We start from the raw sequence: 20,671 nt of genomic DNA on the forward strand, positions 1-20,671 counted from the left end.
GTATCTGAGTCTGGATTTGAACTCAGATCTTCCTGCCTCCAGGTCTGTGCCACCTACAGAAACTATTAGGCTTCTGGATTTCCAGAGAATGTGGTCTCTAGACCCCCTAAAGGAAACCCCAAAGGAAGGAAACAAACATTTATTTTTATTTTTAAATTTTATTTTTGTCATGCAAAACACTTCCATACTGGTCATTGTTGTAAGAGCACATTCATACATAACCCAAACCCCAAAATAAAGCCATAAACACACTGATGTGAAAGACAATTCCAAAAGTTCTTTCTCTGAAGGTGGATAGCAGGATTGCTGTCCACCTTCAGTGCATTGCTGAGAGTAACTAAGTCTTTCACACTTGATCATTCCACAATATTGCTTGTGATGTTTAGCAAGGCTTCTCACAAGCTCTAACAATCCAGCAGGGCAGGTTGTCAGGAGGATGGAAATTCCACACTCAGTTTCCCCTATGTGATTCTTTTTACATTGACATTCACTTGCATTGAAACTATTGCAATCAATATTCGGCTCCAAGGAGACAACAGAAAAACAATACAGGTTCATGGCAAGAACAATCACAGTCACAGACTACACACTATCTCAAAAATAAACCCCTGTACAAGCCCCCAGAGTATAGACATTTCCCCTAGAATCAGCCCAGCAAAAAAACAGCAGTTAGTGATTTAATGCAAGTTTCTAAAGTTCCCAGCAAGAAAATACTTGGCCTGAGTTTGTTCCCAAACTCCCACAGACCAAAGAAACAGTGAAACACAAGGAAAATAAGGGAATGACAAATTAGTGCAGAATTACCCTTCCAGAACTGCATTCTTATTGACCCTATAGCACAGGAGTCGGCAACCTTTTTGGCCATGAGAGCCATAAACGCCACATTTTTTAAAATATAATTTTGTGAGAACTGTACAGTGCTCACAGTGCGCGCTCCTGTAACAGCGCCTGAAAAAAAACTGACTTTATGGATGCTGCCATATGTTGCCAAAAGAACAGCATGGAACAAAATTTGGACCAGACTGATATTATTGTATCTTATTAGATGTAATCAACTACCATAACTATCTCCCCTTGATTGATGATGGGAATGAATAGTATAACATAACAAAATATACATAATATAATTAGTTAAAATATAATTAACTATTATGCTTAGCTTGGAACTAATATTCTCGTACCTTACGGATGGCTGAAAATAATAAGTTCCAACTAAGCCATACTGTAATGAATAATTCTTGACAAGCTTGCTTCTTTGTTTAACGACAGTAAGATAAATGCCAATCATATGGTGTTTCAAAAGCTAATATGTGATTTTGAATGTATGGGAAAATCAAAACTTGTATGAGATCATAAAAAAAATTGGTTTAAATTAAGCAGTTTAGGTAAACTTATAAAACAAAAAAGAAATATAGAGGATAAAGACAGTTAATACAAAGAAAATATGGGTTGGAAATTTCCTAAAGCTTTCTAAATTTTCAAGACTTTCTAAAATTATAATTTTATTAAATTTCAAAGTTAAAAATGATGATACATTCTATACAAAGAATTGGTTAAAAGAAATCTTATTCTCTGCTCTTATTAAGGCAAGAGTTAAACTAAACTGTCAAACATTTCTCCTTCCATTTCTCATTGGCCATGAGAAAGGGAATGTAGAAATCAAAAGACAGAAAAAGGGACAAATTTGATCCCATCACCAAATTCTATCAACAGGTTAAGTACTGAGATATATATCTAATGAAAATTACAAAAGATCTAAAATGTAATCTAAGAAAAACTTATCCAGACAGAAAGCAATGACTCTGAGTTGGGTACAGAAGTATAGAAGTGCAGCTTAACTTTTCTAGCTAGCCAAAAAACATCAGTCTTGCTCAGTGCTTAACCAAGAGTGAAAAAGCTTCTTTAAACAACCGTGAATTCAACCTAACATTAATCAAACTGATGTTAGTGAAAATTTAACTTAAAGATTATTAGAACAATGCAGTTGACTTAGATTTTAAAATTAGACCCCTTTAGACAGAGATTGGTCCATGAGAAAATTATATATTGAGAGTGAATCATCCACACTGCCCCAATTCAGCAGGAAGTAGTTATGAGAAGCTAAAAAACATCGCCCACTTTCCCCAAAGCTCATGGACCTTTTTCTATCCATTAGAATATATATTTGCTAAGGAATCAAATAGGTACTGATGGTATAGTGTAAATTCATTGACTACTAGTTAAAAAATGGAATTTCAGTTAAATTTAAGAATGCACAAAACTTATATTGAAAAGTTATCTGTTAGAATTTGCAGTGTGTGAAATACAGATTTGAATGACCTGACTTACCAAAAATGCTTATCAGACTGAATTTGAGGATTGCTAAATATAACTATAAAGCATATAAGAATTTAATATCAACTTATTAAAAGATGTGACATAATATAAAGAAGATTTTATATGATCAAAAAATTTGGGTAAACATAGGAGCATGTAAAGTTGTCACTATAAGATATGTACCATCATATTAAGCAATGGGTAAAAATATAATTAACATTAGGGTGTCAAAATTTGGTAATTCATAATATATGCATTAAGAATCTAGTATATTATGAATATAGAAATTTGGATAGCATTGTAATTGAGAAGGATATAAGAATTATTTTAAAAGCATGTGTAATGTATGAAAAGAAATACATGATCTAAGGAATAACATGCAATTTGTTTTAAAAAAATATTATTATGGGTAAGAACAAGCAAGTAGAATAGCTTCATTTGAACAGACTCAGAGAGGTACAGTGATCAATCAAGCATGACTTGACAACTTGGCTCTCTAAAGTGAAAAAATGAACAAGAAGCTAATATCAACTTTATAACATCTATAAATTTGTTCAAAAATACCACAATTGGAGTGTAAATTTAAAATAAAAAAGGGAAACAGAAGACATTACTAATAAATAGTTAAAATGTAAAACATTAAAAAGAATCACATTGGGGAAACTGAGTGTGGAATTTCCATCCTCCTGACAACCTGTCATGCTGGATTGTCAGAGCTTGTGAGCAGCCTTGCTAAACATCACAGCCTTGATGGCTTCCTGCATTACTATGTACAGTGTTCTCCCAGTTCTGCTTATTTCACTCCGCATCAGTTCCTGCATATCTTTCTAGCTTTTTCTGAATCATCCTGCTTATTTCTTAAAGCACAATAGAATTCTACCACCAACATGTACCACAATCTGTTCAGCATTCCCTAATTGATGGACATCCCCTCACTTTCCAGTTCTTTGCCACTACAAAGAGAAGTGACTATAAATATTTTTGTAAAAGTTGGTCCTTTCCCCTTTTTATGATCTCTTTGGGATACAGACCTTGTAGTGGTATTACTGGACCAAAGGGTATGCATAGGAACAAATATTAAGTATCTACTTTCAGTCAGGCCCTGTGTGAAGTGATTTACACACACCATCTCATTTTACTTTCACCAGAACCTGGGGAATATTAGCCCCATTTTACAACTGAGCAAACTGAGGTAGACAGTGATTAAGTGATTTATCCAGGGCCACACAGCTAGTAATTGAGGCTGGATAGGAACTTCAGTCTTTCTGACTTTAGCCCTTAGTACTGTATTGACTGTTACCATCTAGCTGCCTCTTAAAGAGACACAAAGAAGAGATAGGAGAGGTCATCTGGTCTAACCCTTCATTGCAGAGATGAAGGAACTGGGGTCTAGAGAATATAAATAACAGAATTCTATTTCCCCAGTTCATATAGCTAGTAATTTCCTTGTCATCTTCTAACCAATTTCTTATTTAAATTAGCCTTTACTTTTGTAAATTGAGGAATGCCACATCTTAAGTGGTGGCTAACCTTTTCTATGAGGAAACATTGCCATCTTCTGTATATTTAGGATATTGCTAATACAGAATATTGACATCAGGCTGAATTTTTGTAACTGAGAGTTGGGTGAGAGGTGGACACCAAAGATGAATGAGCTGCTCTGAAAAGGGCTCAGAAACCCTCATAACAAACAGAGGTGCTGGTTCCAAATGCCCTATACATCCCAATGTGAGACAAACAGCAATATAATTGGCTGCAACATGTTTAAGGTACTGTTGTCACAAGAGGAGAGAAATTTTAGAAAGACCATTGACCAAATAGGACCTGTATATTTAGGATATAGTTGCTAAATATGTATATTTAGGATATAGTTGCTAGATATGGCCCCACCACAAATACCTGTGAGATACTGGTAAAATGATATAACCTTCTTACGTCTCAATTTTTTTTTTATCTTCATAATAAAACTGCCTGTTCATAGCTTTTGACCATTTATCACTGGGAAATGATATATTCTGATATATTCAATTCACTTTTTTATGTATTTGAGAAATGAGGCCTTTATTAGCGAGATTAATAAAAAAATCTGCACCATTATGATTATTATGGATTACTTTCCATCCTATTTACCCCTGTTTAGTTTTTGATCTCCACCTCCCATAATTTGCTTTTTTTTTTTTTAATCAGCCATATCCTTCCCTTCTCTTATTCTCTTCCCTTCCTAATTTCCTGTAGGTAAGATAACTTTTTATACCCAGTAGATTATGTGTGTTCTTTCCTCATTGAACCAATTTTGATGAGAGTAAGATTCATATGCTTTCCTTTCCACTTTCCCCATCTTTCCACTGTAAATGCTCTTTCATGCCTTTTTTATGTACAATAATTTATTCAATTCTATTTTTCCCTTCCCCTCCCTCCCAATGAATTCCTTTTTCTTATGCCTTAGTTTAATTTAATTTTTTATCCCATTATATTCAATTCTTTCTTTTTTTTTTTTTTACAGTTTTATATACTATTTTTATTTACATTTTAAAATTTTAAACAGTTTCCTGGGAAGAAACTCTGTGAGGTAATGATGGTTCTCTCTTTTTTTTTTAGTAGAGTTGAACCTATTTAAAAACCTCCAGAAAGTCTCAATTTGTTTTTTAAAGGGTAAGCCACAAACTCATTTTAGTTGAAAGCGAACTGAATATTAGTTATTTTGCAACATCAAAGTGATTCCATGAGTCTAGATAGCTTCCCCACCTCTGTCATCAAAGTCTCTCAGACCTTCTATGTGGAGGTTCCACTGAATTCATTACAATAGAGATGGACATTTTAAATTCATAGTGATCCAACATCTGAGCAATGTTTTCAGGAGACACTCCGTGTTTATTCCTCTTTTCTAATTCTTCAGGATCAAATTTCCACCACGTTTCAGGTTCATGGAATTCCACTCAATATCCTTTGCCTATAGCCATTTCTACATATGGTTTCATTTCCCAAGCTTGAGTATTAGTGTTATCTATTATTACCGGAGATCTTCCCTGGTCAATAGCTTTCTTTGCTCTGCTCTGGTTCCAGTCATGAGCTTCACCAAGTTATTTGACATTATATGTGTATCCATTTCGATGCCGAAAGTAGTCATCAGTGCTGAAGATGATGCCACCACGATTCTGTAGAACATGAGACAGTGTTGTTTTCCCTGATCCAGGCAGACCTCTTAAAAGGATAAGTAGCCTCTTTAGCTTTTCCTCATGGAACTGTTGGTGTAAAAGCCTTTCTGTTTTTTTCATCTGGAATAAAAAAGGGTCTTCCCAAGATTCTTCTCTTGTTTCACAGAAACCATTACTCTCTCTTCCATCTTGCTCACTGAATCCATTTCTAGAGACCCGTGTGCTACTGTTACTCTGTTAGTCTGGTCAAATGTTGGACAATTCCAATTTGTGTTGCGACTATTTACATTATATCCATTGTACATTTCACATAATTTAACATCTTGAGCATGAAAAACATTTGGTGGTGGAGATGGAGAGTTGTTAAATCTTTGAACATTTAAATGATAATTAAACCCAGGAGGAAAAAGGCCATGAGGAACTAAAGAGGATTCCAATAGCTGCCATTGGGTCTAAAAGGAAGGAATTGGGTTGTTTAAAAATGTAGGTTCTAAGGGGGCAGCTGGGTAGCTCAGTGGATGGAGAGCCAGGCCTAGAGACAGGAGGTCCTAGGTTCAAATCCGGCCTCAGACACTTCCCAGCTGTGTGACCCTGGGCAAGTCACTTGACCCCCATTGCCTACCCTTACCTATCTTCCAACTATAAGTCAATACACAGAAGTTAAGGGTTTAAAATTAAAAAACAAAAAAACAAACAAAAAAAATGTAGGTTCTACTTGTCCATTAATTGCATATTCAGTATTCCAACCAACCGGCTCCTTACTAAAATATTGGTCAACACCAGGAGGGGTGATTGTATAGTACTAAACCAAGTATCTTTCTTTTCTTCATCAGATTTTAAGTTTTCATTATAAAGGCCTGGATCACATAAACTAAATTGTTCCTGAGGGGGTTTAAATTTCTGGCAATTGTCTTCCACATCTTCTTTTTCACTCTCAAACTCCTGAATTTCTTTGTAAAACTGAGATAACTCATTATCTATATCCAGTTTATTAGAAGAAAGGCTTTGCTTGTTTTCCAGTCCACGAGTGACTTTTTTTTGTGTGATGTTTTCTTTTATCTCATTTATTTTCCTCAGGACTTTTGTAAATAGGTCCTATAAATGCTTTGCTTGTGCATTCCACTTCTTCTGCACTAACTGGGATAGATAACTTGTGAATTCTTTCCATTCTAATTTCCTTAATAATTCAGAAATGTAAGTATAAGTATAGTTATTTAGATACTTTGCTGATGTTCATGGATTCTACTGTAGAATTTGCATCCTCTAGTCTAGGCCTTCCCAATGAAATTATTCAATATCTGGCCTATTTTAAGGGATTACAACCCTCAAAAGTTTCAACAAATCTCTATTTTAGTCTTGCTCTCTTGAGTTTTTCCATTTTCCTTGTCATCAAAGATGGATAAAGGTATCCAGTTGTTCTCTGTTTTCTCTTAGGATCTGTGAAAATGATCAATACCATCATGGAATATAGTATAAGCCTCTTCTGTTGATTTCAGTTTTTTTATTGCATGTTTCTCTTGCTAGGTTTTTTTTTAACCATGTCCCAAAGACTTAGCTTAATTTTCACAATAAGGCATCTGTGATAAAGGAGAAAAGCAAGCCTGGGAGATATCCATTGGTGGCTGCGGGTGAGCCCTGAGGGCTCCGTCCACTAAAATTATTATTTCAACTAGTTTTTTAGTTGATTCTTGAGGATTCTCTAAATATACCATCATATTATCTGCAAAGTTTAGTTTCCTTATTGCCTACTTTAACTCCTTGAATTTTTTTATCCTCTTATTGCTAAAGCTAGCATTTCTAGTACAATATTTAATAATATTGTCAATAATGGTCATCTTTGCTTCATCCCTGATCTTATTGGGAAAGCTTCTCATTTGTCCACATTGCAAATGATATTAACTGATGGTTTTAGATAGATACTACTTTTTAATTTTAAGGAAAGGTCCATTTCCCCAACGATTTCTAGTGTTTTGTTGTTTTTTTTTAAACCCTTACCTTCTATCTTGGAGTCAATACTGTGGCTCCAAGGCAGAAGAGTGGTAAGGACTAGGCAATGGGGGTTAAGTGACTTGCCCAGGGTCACACAGCTGGGAAGTGTCTGAGGTCAGATTTGAACCTAGAACCTCCTTTCTCTAGGCCTGGCTCTCAATCCACTGAGCCATCTAGCTTCCCCCTATTTCTAGTGTTTTTAATAGGAATGTGTGTTGTATTTTGTCAAAGACTTTTTCTGCATCTATTTAGATAATCATGTGATTATCTAAAGTCTTGTTATCGATATGATTAATTTAGTCTTATTATTGATATGATTAATTTACTCTGATACTTTTCCTAATATTAAACCAGACCTGCATTCTTGGTATAAATCCTACCTGATCATAGTGAATGATCCTCTTTGTCAGTATTTTATTCAAGGTTTTTGCATAGATATTCATCAAAGTAATTGATCTGTAATTGTTTTTCTCTGTTTTTGCTTTTCTTGGCTTAGAACATATCAGCACCATATTTGTGTCATAAAAAGAATTTGGTAGGATTTCTTCTTTTCTCATTTTGCCAAATGGTTTATATAGTGTTGGGATTGATTGTTCTTTAAATGTTCAAAAAATGCACTTGCGAATCCATCTGTACCTGGGGATTTTTTCTTAGAGAGTTAATTGATGGCTTGTTCAACATTTTTCTAAAATGGGATTATTTAAGTACTCTAGTTCTTCTTTTGTTAATCTGGGCAATTTATATTAGCATAAATATTCATCCATTTCACCTAGATTCCCAGACTTACTGCCATATAATTGGGCAAAATAGTTCCTAATGGTTGCTTTAATTTTCTCTTCATTGGTGGCGAATTTACTCTTTTCATTTTTGATACTGGTAATTTGATTTTCTCTTTCTTATTTACCTTTTTATGCTTCTCTTGAGTTTTGTATTTGGACATCAAATTTTTTGTTTATGTCTGTTCTTTTCATATGGAATGCTTGGAAATTTTCCATTTTTATTAAATGATCATTTTCTCCCTGGAAAGAAATATGCTCAATTTGCCATGGAGGTGATTCTTGGTTGTAAATCTAGTTCCCTTTCTTTCTGTATTATCATATTCCAAGCCTTCTGATCCTTTAATGTAGACAGAAGCTGCTAAGTCCTGTGTAATACTGACTGTGGCTCCATGATATTTGAATTGTTTCTTTTTTGGCTGCTTCCAGTATTTTCTCCTTGCCTTGGGAGCTCTTGAATTTGGTTCTAATATTCCTGTGAGTTATCATTTCGGGATTTCTTTTAGGAGGTTATCAGTGGATTCTTTTGATTTCTATTTTACCCTCTTGTTCAAGAGTATCAGGGAAGTTTTCTTTGATAATTTCTTGTAATATAATGTCTAGGCATTTTTTTTATCATGACTTTCAGGTAGTCCAATAATTCTTGGATTGTCTCTCCTGGGCTTGTTCAGGTCAGTTGTTTTTTCTTTCTTTTTTTAAACCCTTACCTTCTGTCTTAGAATCAATACTAAGTATTGGTTCCAAGTCATAAGAGTTATAAGGGCTAGGCAATTGGGATTTAGTAATTTGCACACAGCTAGGAAGTGTCTGAGGGCAGATTTGAATACTGGACGTCCCATCTCTGGGCTTGACTCTCAATCCACTGATCCATCTACTTGCTCCTAAGTTGTTTTTTCACTGATATTTCATATTTTCTTTTCTTTTTTCATTCTTTTGATTTTGTTTTATTATTTCTTGATGCCTCATGAAGTCATTAGCTTCTATTTGACTAATTCTAATTCTTAAGAAATGATTTTCATCTGTTACCTTTTGAACCTCCTTTCCCATTTGGCCAAGTCTACTTTTGAAAACACCCTTTTCATCATTGGATTTTCATGCCTCTTTTCCCATTCAACCAATTCTGCTTTTTAAGCTTTCATTTCTCTTCCCCATTTTTTCTGCCTTTTAATTTGATTTTTGAGCTCTTCCAGAGTCTGAAACCAATTCCCATTTTCTTTGAAGTTTTGTGTGTGGCTACTTTGATCTCTATCCTCTTCTGAGTCTGTGCCTTGGTCTTATTTTTCTCCATAAAAAGTCTTTGCTTAGGTTTTTTTTTTTTTAAACCCTTATCTTCTGTCTTGGAGTCAACACAGTGTATTGGCTCCAAGGCAGAAGAATGGTAAGGGCTAGGCAATGGGGGTTAAGAGACTTGCCCAGGGTCACACAGCTAGGAAGTGTCTGAGGCAGATTTGAACCTAGAACCTCCTTTCTCTAGGCCTGGCTCTCAATCCACTGAGCCACCCAGCTGCCCTCTTTGCTAAGGTTTTTTGAAAAAATTAGATGTTTACTCATTTTCCTAGCCTTTTTTTAACTTTTACTTTTATCTTAAAGATGAACTCTGTTCTCAGGTTAGAGGATGCATTCTCTTAAAACTTCTGTTTTTCCTTGCCGCTATCTTCAGCTTTAGTTCTGGGGATTTGCAAGTTTCAGTTCTTCCAAGCTGGTATGATGGTCCGTAGACTGGGAGTTCCAAAAGCTACCTCCTGCTGCTGATTCAGTCTCTCCCTGTATCTGCTGATGGTTTGCAGAGCTCAGAGCACTGTGAGCTACCTTGTGCTGGGGCTCAGTGCCTCACTAGTCTTGGGCAGGTACTCTGGGTCTCCCTTTAGGCTTAACCTGGCCAGGTGCTATGGATTGCCTTGCACTAGAGCTTAGGGCCTCACTGCAGGCTTGTACTAGGATTTAGAACTTCAAGGAGTGGGCATGGGGTACTTTGCCGTTGACTTAGGTCTCAGGTCTCAGGGTCTGAAAGTGAAGAAGGATCCTAGCATAGTATGTGAATCTTCTGGGGTGAATTTATGAGATGATATGGACCAGAGTTCCATTGAATGGGCAGTCATGGAGAGGTTGTAATCTACATCATTGGAGGGATTCTTTTTTTTTTTAAACATTTATTAATATTTATTTTTTTGAAAAGTTAACATGGTTACATAATTCATGCTCTTACTTTCCCCCTTCACCCCCCCACTTCCCCCATGGCTGATGCATATTTCCACTGGTTTTAACATGTGTCATTGATCAAGACTGTAGTACAGAGAGAGGGGGGTCATGACAGTTTTTTCAAGCTTTGGCTGAGTTCTGAAATCAGTTAGGAGTTTAGAATCTTGAAGGAAAGTTTCAGTTGGTTTGGGGATCTCGTGGAGAGAGAGTCAGACCAGCTGAGCTGCTTCTATTTCCTATCTGAAGAAATTGAAAATTTAGTCCAGCTTTGGAATATTTAAGAATTGTTAATTTAGATAAACCCTTTGTATCTCCATATCTTACCTCATTTCCTACCTTCCTTCCCTTACCTTAAATGTCTGTGGAGTGAATAAGGAGAGTAAATCAGAGAGTAGTTCAAATCTGTGAGGGGTTTAACTATAATTTGGCAGTATCTTATCTAGAGAGATTAGGTGATCATCATCTTATTCCATTTAGATTTCAAGAGCACTTTGAGAGCTAAGTTAAGGCAGGACCTTGCTCAAACCCCATCACTGCTTCCCTTCCCCCACCTGAGGTTTCTTTAAACAACTGTTAGGGCTTTTTTAATCCACCTTTCCTGACAAATCAACCTGAGAAGACAATAAACCCTTTTGTGTTTCAACAGACCTGTTAGTTACTTTGTCAGTTAATTAGTAAGAAGTGGAAGAAGAGGGAAAGAACCAACATACTCTGGGCTTGAAGGGAAGCCGGGGTGTCCATCTTGAAGGAAGGTGTAACTTCAAAACAAGTCCCTTCCTGTGAAATTAACTAAAGCCTGTTGTTAATTTCAATCAATCTATTTCCCCAGTTTGTCTTTAGTCTAAGTCCTAGTCTATAAGCCCTGCTGCTCTTTGCCTGTTTAGATTAATTCCTCCTCTCCCTGGAGATCTTCAGTGTTATCCCTGACTTCAGCCTCATATTATATCCTGAATCTCCCTATTCCATCCTACCTATAACCCATATTATTTACCTAGCAAGTCCCTGACAACCTCCCTTCAAATCTCCTTTTACCACACATCTTTCCCAATTTCTTCTCATTACAAGACCTATTTCCAAATTGTTGATAGTTGCATCGGTGTGGTAGTTTCAAGTCTACATCCCAATCATGTCCACCTCAACCCATGTGTTCAAGCAGTTGTTGTGCTTCTGTTTCCACTCCTGCAGTATTTCCTCTGAATGTGGGTAAAATGTTCTTTTCCACAAATCCCTCAGAATTGTCCTGGGCCATTGCATTGCTGCTAGTACAGAAGTCCATTACATTCGATTTTACCACAGTGTATTGCTCTCTGTGTACAATGTTCTTCTGGCTCTGCTCCTTTCACTTTGCATCAATTCCTGGAGGTCTTTCCAGTTCACATGGAATTCCTCCAGTTTATTATTCCTTTGAGCACAATAGTATTCTATCACCAGCATATAACACAATTTGTTCAGCCATTCCCCAATTGAAGGGCATACCCTCATTTTCCAGTTTTTTGCCACCACAAAAAGTGCAGCTATAAATATTTTCGTACAAGTCTGTTTATCTATGATCTCTTTGGGGTACAAACCCAAAAATGGTATGGCTGGATCAAAGGGCAGGCATTCTTTTATAGCCCTTTGAGCATAGTCATTGGAGGGATTCTAATTGAGATAAAAGATCATTTTGAGTATTGAAATAGGAAATATAATTGGCAATAACTCATTGTATCTGGTTCCCAGCTAAGAGTTCAAAGAAATTGGACTGAAAACTGATGTATAGAGAAATTACTAAATGACTCAGCAATTCAGAAAAGGTCATTTAGTGTTAAATTGTTGATTTGCTTTATAAAAACCCATTTTTTTCCTAACTTTGTGGTCCATGGCAAATCATTTAACCCGCTTGGAACCAACACTTAGCATTGATTTTATGACAGAAGGTAAGGGGTTTTTAAAAAAAACAACAAAGATCTATTTTTTTTATTATTGCAAAAATTTCAACAATTCTACTTAATGTTGTTTTCCTTCTTTATTCTTAGGTTTTAACAGGATTTTTATAAGCATAAATTCTATTTTTGAACTGTGGATATACAAGATGGAAAGTGTCCATCCAGTTACTGCAATGTCTCCTGGGGACTGGAAAGTATTTTATGGAAAAATTCCTGAAATGTTTCAGCTCCTGGATAAGTTGACAAGTGTTCTTGGTGTTACCCCAATGTCAGAAGAACAGATAAAACGTAAATATGTTCCGTAAGTGAAAACTCTTTACCAAAATTCTACCTTCAACTTCAACAAATATTAAGAGATTACTGTGTGCAAATCCTGAGTTGTTTTAAGGGGGCTCAACAATTAAATAAGATTGTCTCTGCTTTCATGCATCTTAGAGTTTAGTAAGGAGTCACATGACTTAGATACAAGCAGTCACTTAACAGATATTTATTAAGTGTTTACCATGGTCCAAGGATTATATTAAATCCTAGAGAGAGAAATAAAAAAGCAAAAATAGTCCCTACCATCAAGGACCTTTCCATTCTAACAAAGGGACATGTACACAAATAAATACAATATCAGATAACAAATATAAGTCTACAAATCAAGTATTCTGTAAATTCAGTGGAGAAAGAGGCATTACTGAGTGTTGGAGAGATTTCCAGGAAAGCTTCCTAGAGGATATGGTACTGAAGACAACATGAAAAAGACAGATCTATACAGGCCAAAGTGAAGCATTGAGTGTTAGCTCTCTAGGAATATGATAGAGTTTGAGTAACCAAACCAAGCAATTTAGGTTCATGTAGTGTGAAGTAACAAAAAATAGTCAACACACTACTTTACTTTGAACTATACAGACCTGATCAACTAATTTGTCTTTAAGCTAATGGTTGTTTAGATATATATTTTCACAAATGACTCACTTATCTAAAATTGATTTGATGTTTCCATCAGGGTAGTTCAAGTTAATCTGTTTAATTTGATTCAACAATGGATTTTGACTCTATCCACTGGGACTGACAAGGACAATATTGAGCTTCATAAGCAAGTATGTATAAATCATCCCAGAGAGTTGTAAAGCCCCCTCTAGTGTGTCATGTGCCATAGCTTGCCCTGCCTACAAGATTACTGAGTCCTAGAATGTTATACCTGGACATGATTTTTTGTTATTCATTTGTTTTCAGTCATGACTGAGTCTTCATGACTTTGTTTTGAAGTTTTCTCGGCAAAGATATCAGAATGATTTGTTATTTCCTTCTCTGACTCATTTTATAGGTGAGGAAATGGAGGCAAATAGGATTAAATGATTTGTGCAGGGTCCCACAGTTAGTAAATATTGGAGGCCAGATTTGAATGAGGAAGATGAGTCTCCTTGACTCTAGGCCCAGCACTCTAACACTATGTTACCTAGCTGTCCATGGGTAAGGGGTTTTAAGGTTCATCTCTTCACACCATTGCTCCATATTATAGATGAGGAAGCAAGTGATGGAACCTTGCTGGTAATGTAGCCGATCTAGGACTTGAATTCAGGTTTCCTGATGTCTAGGCTAGAGCTTTTGCCACTATGCAACATTGCCTTAGCTATAAGGTGAGAAGGGGAAAATGATGTGGAATCATCTCAATTATCTTTTGATTTTAAAAATTAAAATAGTGCTATTTCTTCCAGAAGGAAGTCCTGAATACTCTGTTTTTAGCTCTACTCTTTTCTCCCAAAGACCTAATATCATGATTATTCTTCCTCTGGCATTGTAGACATGGCTGCACACTTGGTCAAAGTAGTTACATGAAGTAAAAACTGAAGAGTCATCTATGTTCAGTCTATCATAATTAAGCCAAATAAATGGACCTTCTGGGAGATTAATTCAATAAAAATATTTCTCAATAAACTCACTTTTAAGGTCCTACTGTGTGTAGAGCATTGCATTGAACATTGAAAGTATGCAAAGTTTAGAGAAGATATGGTTTCTATCTGCAAGGACCTTAAAGTCTAGTAGGGGAATAAGACATATACACAGATGCTTAAAATACTTGTATGTTGTTTCTAACTCAACTGGATCTGCAATCTCATTGATCTCAACCTTCCTTTCAGTGTGCAGATCACATCCTACCCAGACTTGCCCAACTAAAGTTCTTAGCATCTGTGTCCTCCCATAAATTTGACACAAGGGATCCACCTTACATGGTAGAGAACTTCTTCATTTCCATTTTCTCATCATATTGATATAATACTAGTAGAACACATCACTTTAACATCTTTCATTCTTTGTTAATTCTTATAGTTAAGATATCAGCCCAAGTTGACCTCATAATAACTAATACAAAATGATGTTTGTTTCTACTAAATGTTTGCCTCAATATTATGGAATATTTTATAAGTGAAACCTTACCTTTTGTCTTTCCTCTTTTTGCCAGTGGCACCTAGTCTTCCTCTGGCTACAACCTCTCTCTTCTCTCTAATTTCCAATATCCAGTCTATATACAGTCAGTGACAGATTCCTGTCACTTCCATCTCTGCCACAGATCTGACCTCTATCCTCTCTATTTCCATTGCCATCATCTTGGCCCAGGTCTTCATCAACATCTGCCTATACTATTATGACAGCTGCTTAAGAGGTCATCTCATCTTGACTCCGCCCTCTACTACATGCAATATGCTGCTGACAAAATAACTTTATACATAGATATATTAATTTACTTTTTTACTCTTTCGGTGATTTCTTAGTGCTTAATGAGTCAAGTTCATTCTTATTTGTCTGACATTGGAAATCCCCCACAGTTCCAGACACCTTCCTTTTACCTTTCTACTTATCTGTTGCTCTTCTTCTCAGTGCTTTAGTTGAACTAGACCACTTCTTCCATGCTTTCCCAAGCTATTTCCTGTTCCTAGAAGGGCCCCTTCTTTGCCTGTTAAACTCTTACTAATACTTTAAAATCTAGCTCAAGGGTCATCTTCTCACCAGGCTCTAACTTTGGAGCTTAAAGAGCAATTGGTTTTGCATCTTTCTGACATATTTATGGAGTAATGTTATGTGTTCTGGTTATCTGTGCTCCTATCTAGTTCTTTCTCTATTGGACTCACAAGGACCTTATCTTACCTAAACTTCATATTCCCTAAGTATTAGCCTCTGCTCACAGTAGATACATCATTTTTACCAAACTTCTGTGACTCACCAGTGTAAGAACTCCTTTTGTTGCCATGAACTGCAATATAATTCTAACTTAGATTCTACATCACTGAGTCTCAGAGAGGATGAGTGGCATGACTGTGGACACAGTTCCTAACTTTAGTCAGTCAGTCAACAGGCATTCATTAAGCACTTGGGTATGTGCCAAGCTCTAGACTAAATGCTAAGAATAAAGAGAAAGGTTGAAAAAAAAGGTCCTTGCCCTCTAGGAGTTCCCTTTCCAATTAAGGGGGTCACCATGGAAATGACCACGCAGAGGAGATGGAAAAATAATCTCAGAAGGAAGGCTCTCAGAGGAAGACAAGTGGGAAAGACCACCTGTAGAAGGTGGATTTTGAGCCAAATCTTAACCAGCTAAACTAGTGGGGAGAACATTCTGGGCATGGAGAAAAGCCCCAGAAAAATGCATACATTTGGAAGTCGGAGTGTCAAGTCCAGAAAACTGCAAGAAAGGAAGTATTGTTATCACACTCTAGAGCAATGGTTCCCAAACTTTTTTGGCCTACCTCCCCCTTTCCAGAAAAAATATTACTTAGCCCCCTGGAAATTAATATTTTTTTTAAATTTTAATAGCAATTAATAGGAAAGATAAATACACCTGTGACCATCACCGCTCTCCTGGATCGCTGCAGTATCCACCAGGGGACAGTGGCGCCCACTTTGGGAATCACTGCTCTAGAGTATATGAATGGAAGTAGAGTATAAAAGGACTAGATAAGTAGGAAGGATTGATGTTGGGGAGGGTCAAATAGAGGATTCTAATTCAGGTTACTCTTTCAACTATAGTATACTTTGCACTCCTCCAGCGTTTGGTAGTAAGAAAAGAAGCCTGGAACTATGTTATAATGAAGTTAGATAATGAATTTCATTTCGCCAAGTGCTATACAATCATTAAAGTCAGGACACAAGGATGAACACATTTTCATTAGCTAAATGCAATGAATTTAAAGTAGTTCATCTGAATTCTGATCTTTTAAAAGAATATTTTTTCTTTCCACAGCTGAATGAAATCCATATAACCATGATTAAGTGGTTGGTAGATTTGATCATTATAATGGTACCTGATCATGTTGGTGAACACACCCTCCCAAAGACTGAAATGGATATCACTGAGGAAGAACTTGTTCATAATAAAGGCATTGCGACGCTGGAGCTAGAAGGCATATTGCTGGCCAAAATGTTGAGCCGGTTCTCCATCTATATATTCAGGTGAAACTCGATTGTTTTTGTACCTGTAAAGATAAAACATTTATAATTTAACGATGATACAGAGACATTAATTTAACCAGGAAAAATATTTTCAAGAAAGACATTTGTACTTAATCCTAGGCTATTTAGCATTAATAACAAAAACAAAAACAAAAACAAAAAACCACCTCCTTACTTTTCATCTTACAATCAATACTAAGTATTGGTTCCAAAGCAGAAGAGCATTAAGGGCTAGGCAGTGGGGGTTAAATGACTTGGCCAGTGTCACACTGATAGAAAGTATCTGAGGTCAAATTTGAACCCAAAACCACCCTTTCTGGACCTGGCTTTCAATCTACTAAGCCACTTAGCTATCCCCTGGCTAGCATTTTTAACCAAAAATTTGAATAAAAACCCGTATGACATGCTTATCCAATTTACAGAAGACCCTAAACAAGGAAAGACAGCTGTCATATTTGATGACAGAGTCAGGATCCTAAAACATCTTGACAAGCTAAGGCACTGGGCTAAACCTAAGATGATGAAATTCAATAAGAACAAATGTGCAAAAATCATCTTCACAAGTATAAGGTGTAGGGTTAGAGAACACTTTGTCTAAAGAAGACATAAGGATTTTGTATGCTCAATATTAGTAAATGTTTTGATGTGGCCACCAAAAATAACCAACCCTGACCCTAACCCCTGCCCCTCCCCCCCCCAAAAAAAACCACACACAACAAAAACCTGCTACTATCTTGGGGTAAATTTAAAGAGTCATAGCTTCCAGGAATAATGAGGTGATAGATTCATGGTACTCTACCATTATATGTTCATATCTTGAGTACTGTGTTCAGTTCATAGTATAAGAAGAGCATTGAAGAGAGCAGCTGGGTAGCTCAATGGATTGAGAGCCAGGCCTAGAGGAAGGAGGTCCTGGGTTCAAATCTGGCCTCAGACACTTCCTTTGTGACCCTGGGCAAGTCACTTAACCCCCATTGCCTACGCTTACCACTATTATGCCTTGGAGCCAATACACAGTATTGACTCCAAGATGGAAAGTAAGGTTTAAAAAAAAAATAACATTGATACAGCCATATGAAAAAAATGCTCCAAACCACTAATAACTAGAGAAAGGCAAAAACAACTCTGAGAAGAGTTGGAGTAAGAGTGACAGAATGAGAGGTAACACTTTCACATAGCTCTCCCAATGCATCTCTTCCTTAGCAACCTAGAAAATGTATCAGACCAAATTCTAATTGGGAAAGCCAAGAAAAAGTCACAGGAAGTTCTTTTTCAGCCTAGAACAGCCTAGGAAGACAGACAAAGAAGTCTGTGAACACTGAGGTGGCAGTGATGGCAGTGTTGGGATAAGGAGCATTCCAACTCCCAGGGACAGAAAGGAAACTAGGATAGCACACTAGGGTAGGAAACCCCAGAGCAGAAACAGATTCCAGGGCACCTCAAAACTAGCACTGGGAATAGAAATGGCTGATATCTCTGTCACCTGTTACTCAGTTCTGAGTCACACCTCCAAGATAGAGAGGAGTAGCCACCATTGATTATGACCCCAAGCTGAATACTAAGCTCAGAATAAATTTCAGAAACTTTAACTATGTGGCATAGGAGCAGAGCAGTGACTCAGTTCTAACTTTTCACCTGGCACATTAGCCTGCAGTGGAAAAACAAGGGTAAAAACCAAAGGGAGGAAAAGACCAAAGGGGAACTAGCAATTCAGTTACTCTGAACTTGCATAACCTCCCAGTGGGCCAACAGCAACAGAGTCCAGCAATAGTCTACTGAAACCCAACTATAGACGCACAAATTGACCTAAAACCTGGGTCAGAAACCTGTGGAGCCCCAGACCAGGAGGGTAAAGAACAGACCTTTCTCTGGACCACCCCACATTGGAAGTACTGAAAACTAGTAAGCTCCTAGACTGAACTGTAAAAGCAGCAAAAGCTCAGGTTGGACAAACTCCCTCTGCCTTCAGAAGTGAATAGAGCCCAATAATAACATAAAATCACAGGTTAAGATATAAGCTTGAAGAATGAGTAAACAAAAAAAATAAAGAGCCTCATGATAAAGAGCTACTATGGCATCACAATAGAAATAAAAGCAAATGGAGGCACAAAACTTTGATGCAATTTATTAGCAAAACATGAATTCGCTCATTAGAATCTCAGACTCCTCTGCAAGTCGAGACCTTGATTGAGGGCTGATAGATAATTTTTATATACAAAATAGAAGGAGCATCCAAAAAACAGAAGGCAGCATGATAGATGGGGAAAACAAAATGATTGCTTACAAAGTTGGAAGCATCATAGATGTAGCAGATAATATGCTTGTTTGGAAAACAGGAGTATGGGGCTAGCGACTCCAACTCCATCTTTTTACTAGCAAATTCTAATTGTTTTGGTCCACCTGCAAGAATAGAGCTTGGCCGGGAGTCAGGAGGACCTGGGTTCAAATTTGGTCTCAGACACTTCCTAGCTGTGTAACTCTGGTTACCTAACCCTGATTGCCTAGCCCTTGCTGCAATTCTGTCTCAAAATTGATAGTAAGACAGAAGGTAAGGGTTTAAAAAAATAACTCATGGTATATATGTAAAACAGATTTCCTTTAATTGGTCAAGGACAGCTAATGACATAGAGATAACAGGTTTCTTTTAATTAAAGTGATTCATGGGGAAGCTAAAATTTTAAGCTTAGCACATAGGGGAAGATTAAACTCTGAACTAATGAATTTCTGAACTTAACTCAAAAAATGTGACTTAAGCAGTTAAACAAAATGTTGATGGTTCTTATGGAATAAAAAATTACAAAATGGAATTAATTGGATTTCTCAGTAACAAGAAAGTTTTCACAAAGACAATGACTTGAAAACATTTACAAGAAAAGCCTCAAGAAAAATACAGATAGGATACAAAGCAAACAAGAATCCCTAGAAAAGTTAAAGTAAGAGCTAAAGAAATAGAGAAAAACAAAAAAACAAAAAATAACTTAAAAAAAGAGCAAAAACAGAGGAAAAAGTGAGAAAAGAAATGAGAGCTAACTAAGAAAGTTTTAAGAGAATTAACAGCTTGGTAAAAGAGAGACAAAATCTTGTTGAAGAAAATTATCTTTTTTTTTTTAAACCCTTGTCTTCCACCTTAGAATCAATACTGTATATTGTTTCTAAGGCAGAAGAGTGGTAAGGCAAAGGGGGTCAAGTGACTTGCCCAGGGTCACACAACTGGGAAGTGGCTGAGGCCGGGTTTGAACCTAGGACCTCCAGTCTCTAGGCCTAGCTCTCAATCCACTGAGCCACCTAGCTGCCCTAGAAAATTAACTTCTTAAAAATTATTATTTGCCAATGGAAGCTGATGACTCCATGAGGTATCAAAAAATAATAGAATAAAGTCAAATGGCTAAAAAAATAGAATTATGAAATATGTAATAAGAAAAACAACTAAGTTGGAAAATAGATAAGAAGTAAGATAATTTAAAAACTATTGGTTGACATGAAACCCATGAAAAAAAAAGAACCTAGACATATATTTTAAGAAATTTTAAAGAGGGGGCAGCTGGGTAGCTCAGTGGATTGAGAGCTAGGCCTAGAGATGTGAGGTCCTAGGTTCAAATCTGACCTTGGCCACTTCCCAGTTGTGTGACCCTGGGCAAGTCACTTGACTCCCATTGCCTATCCTTACCACTTTTCTGCCTTGGAGCCAATACACAGCATTGACTCCAAGATGGAAGGTAAGGATTATTAAAAAAAAAAAAAGAAAAATTATAAAGGCCCAGATATCTTAGAACCAGAGAAAAAGTAGAAATTGAACAAACCCACTGGTTATCTCTTTAAAGAAACCCTCAAAAGAAAATTTCTAGGAACAATGTAGTCAAAATGCAGAGCTCACAAG

At 36.6% G+C, this 20,671-nt stretch overlaps 1 protein-coding gene and 1 pseudogene across 1 annotated transcript in view; one reads left to right on the plus strand and one right to left on the minus strand.

Moving 5' to 3' along the window:
* Positions 1–20,671, plus strand: part of AXDND1 (axonemal dynein light chain domain containing 1) — a 147,644-nt gene that overhangs the window by 78,572 nt on the left and 48,401 nt on the right. The window contains exons 16-18 of the mRNA XM_044674894.1: positions 12,451–12,661; positions 13,355–13,448; positions 16,586–16,794. Of these exons, the coding sequence (XP_044530829.1) occupies positions 12,451–12,661; positions 13,355–13,448; positions 16,586–16,794 (514 nt within the window). The remainder of the gene's footprint in view (positions 1–12,450; positions 12,662–13,354; positions 13,449–16,585; positions 16,795–20,671) is intronic.
* On the minus strand, positions 5,070–7,972 carry LOC123244502 (annotated as a pseudogene).

This window comes from Gracilinanus agilis, chromosome 4, assembly GCF_016433145.1.
Source record: "Gracilinanus agilis isolate LMUSP501 chromosome 4, AgileGrace, whole genome shotgun sequence".
Lineage (NCBI taxonomy): Eukaryota > Metazoa > Chordata > Mammalia > Didelphimorphia > Didelphidae > Gracilinanus > Gracilinanus agilis.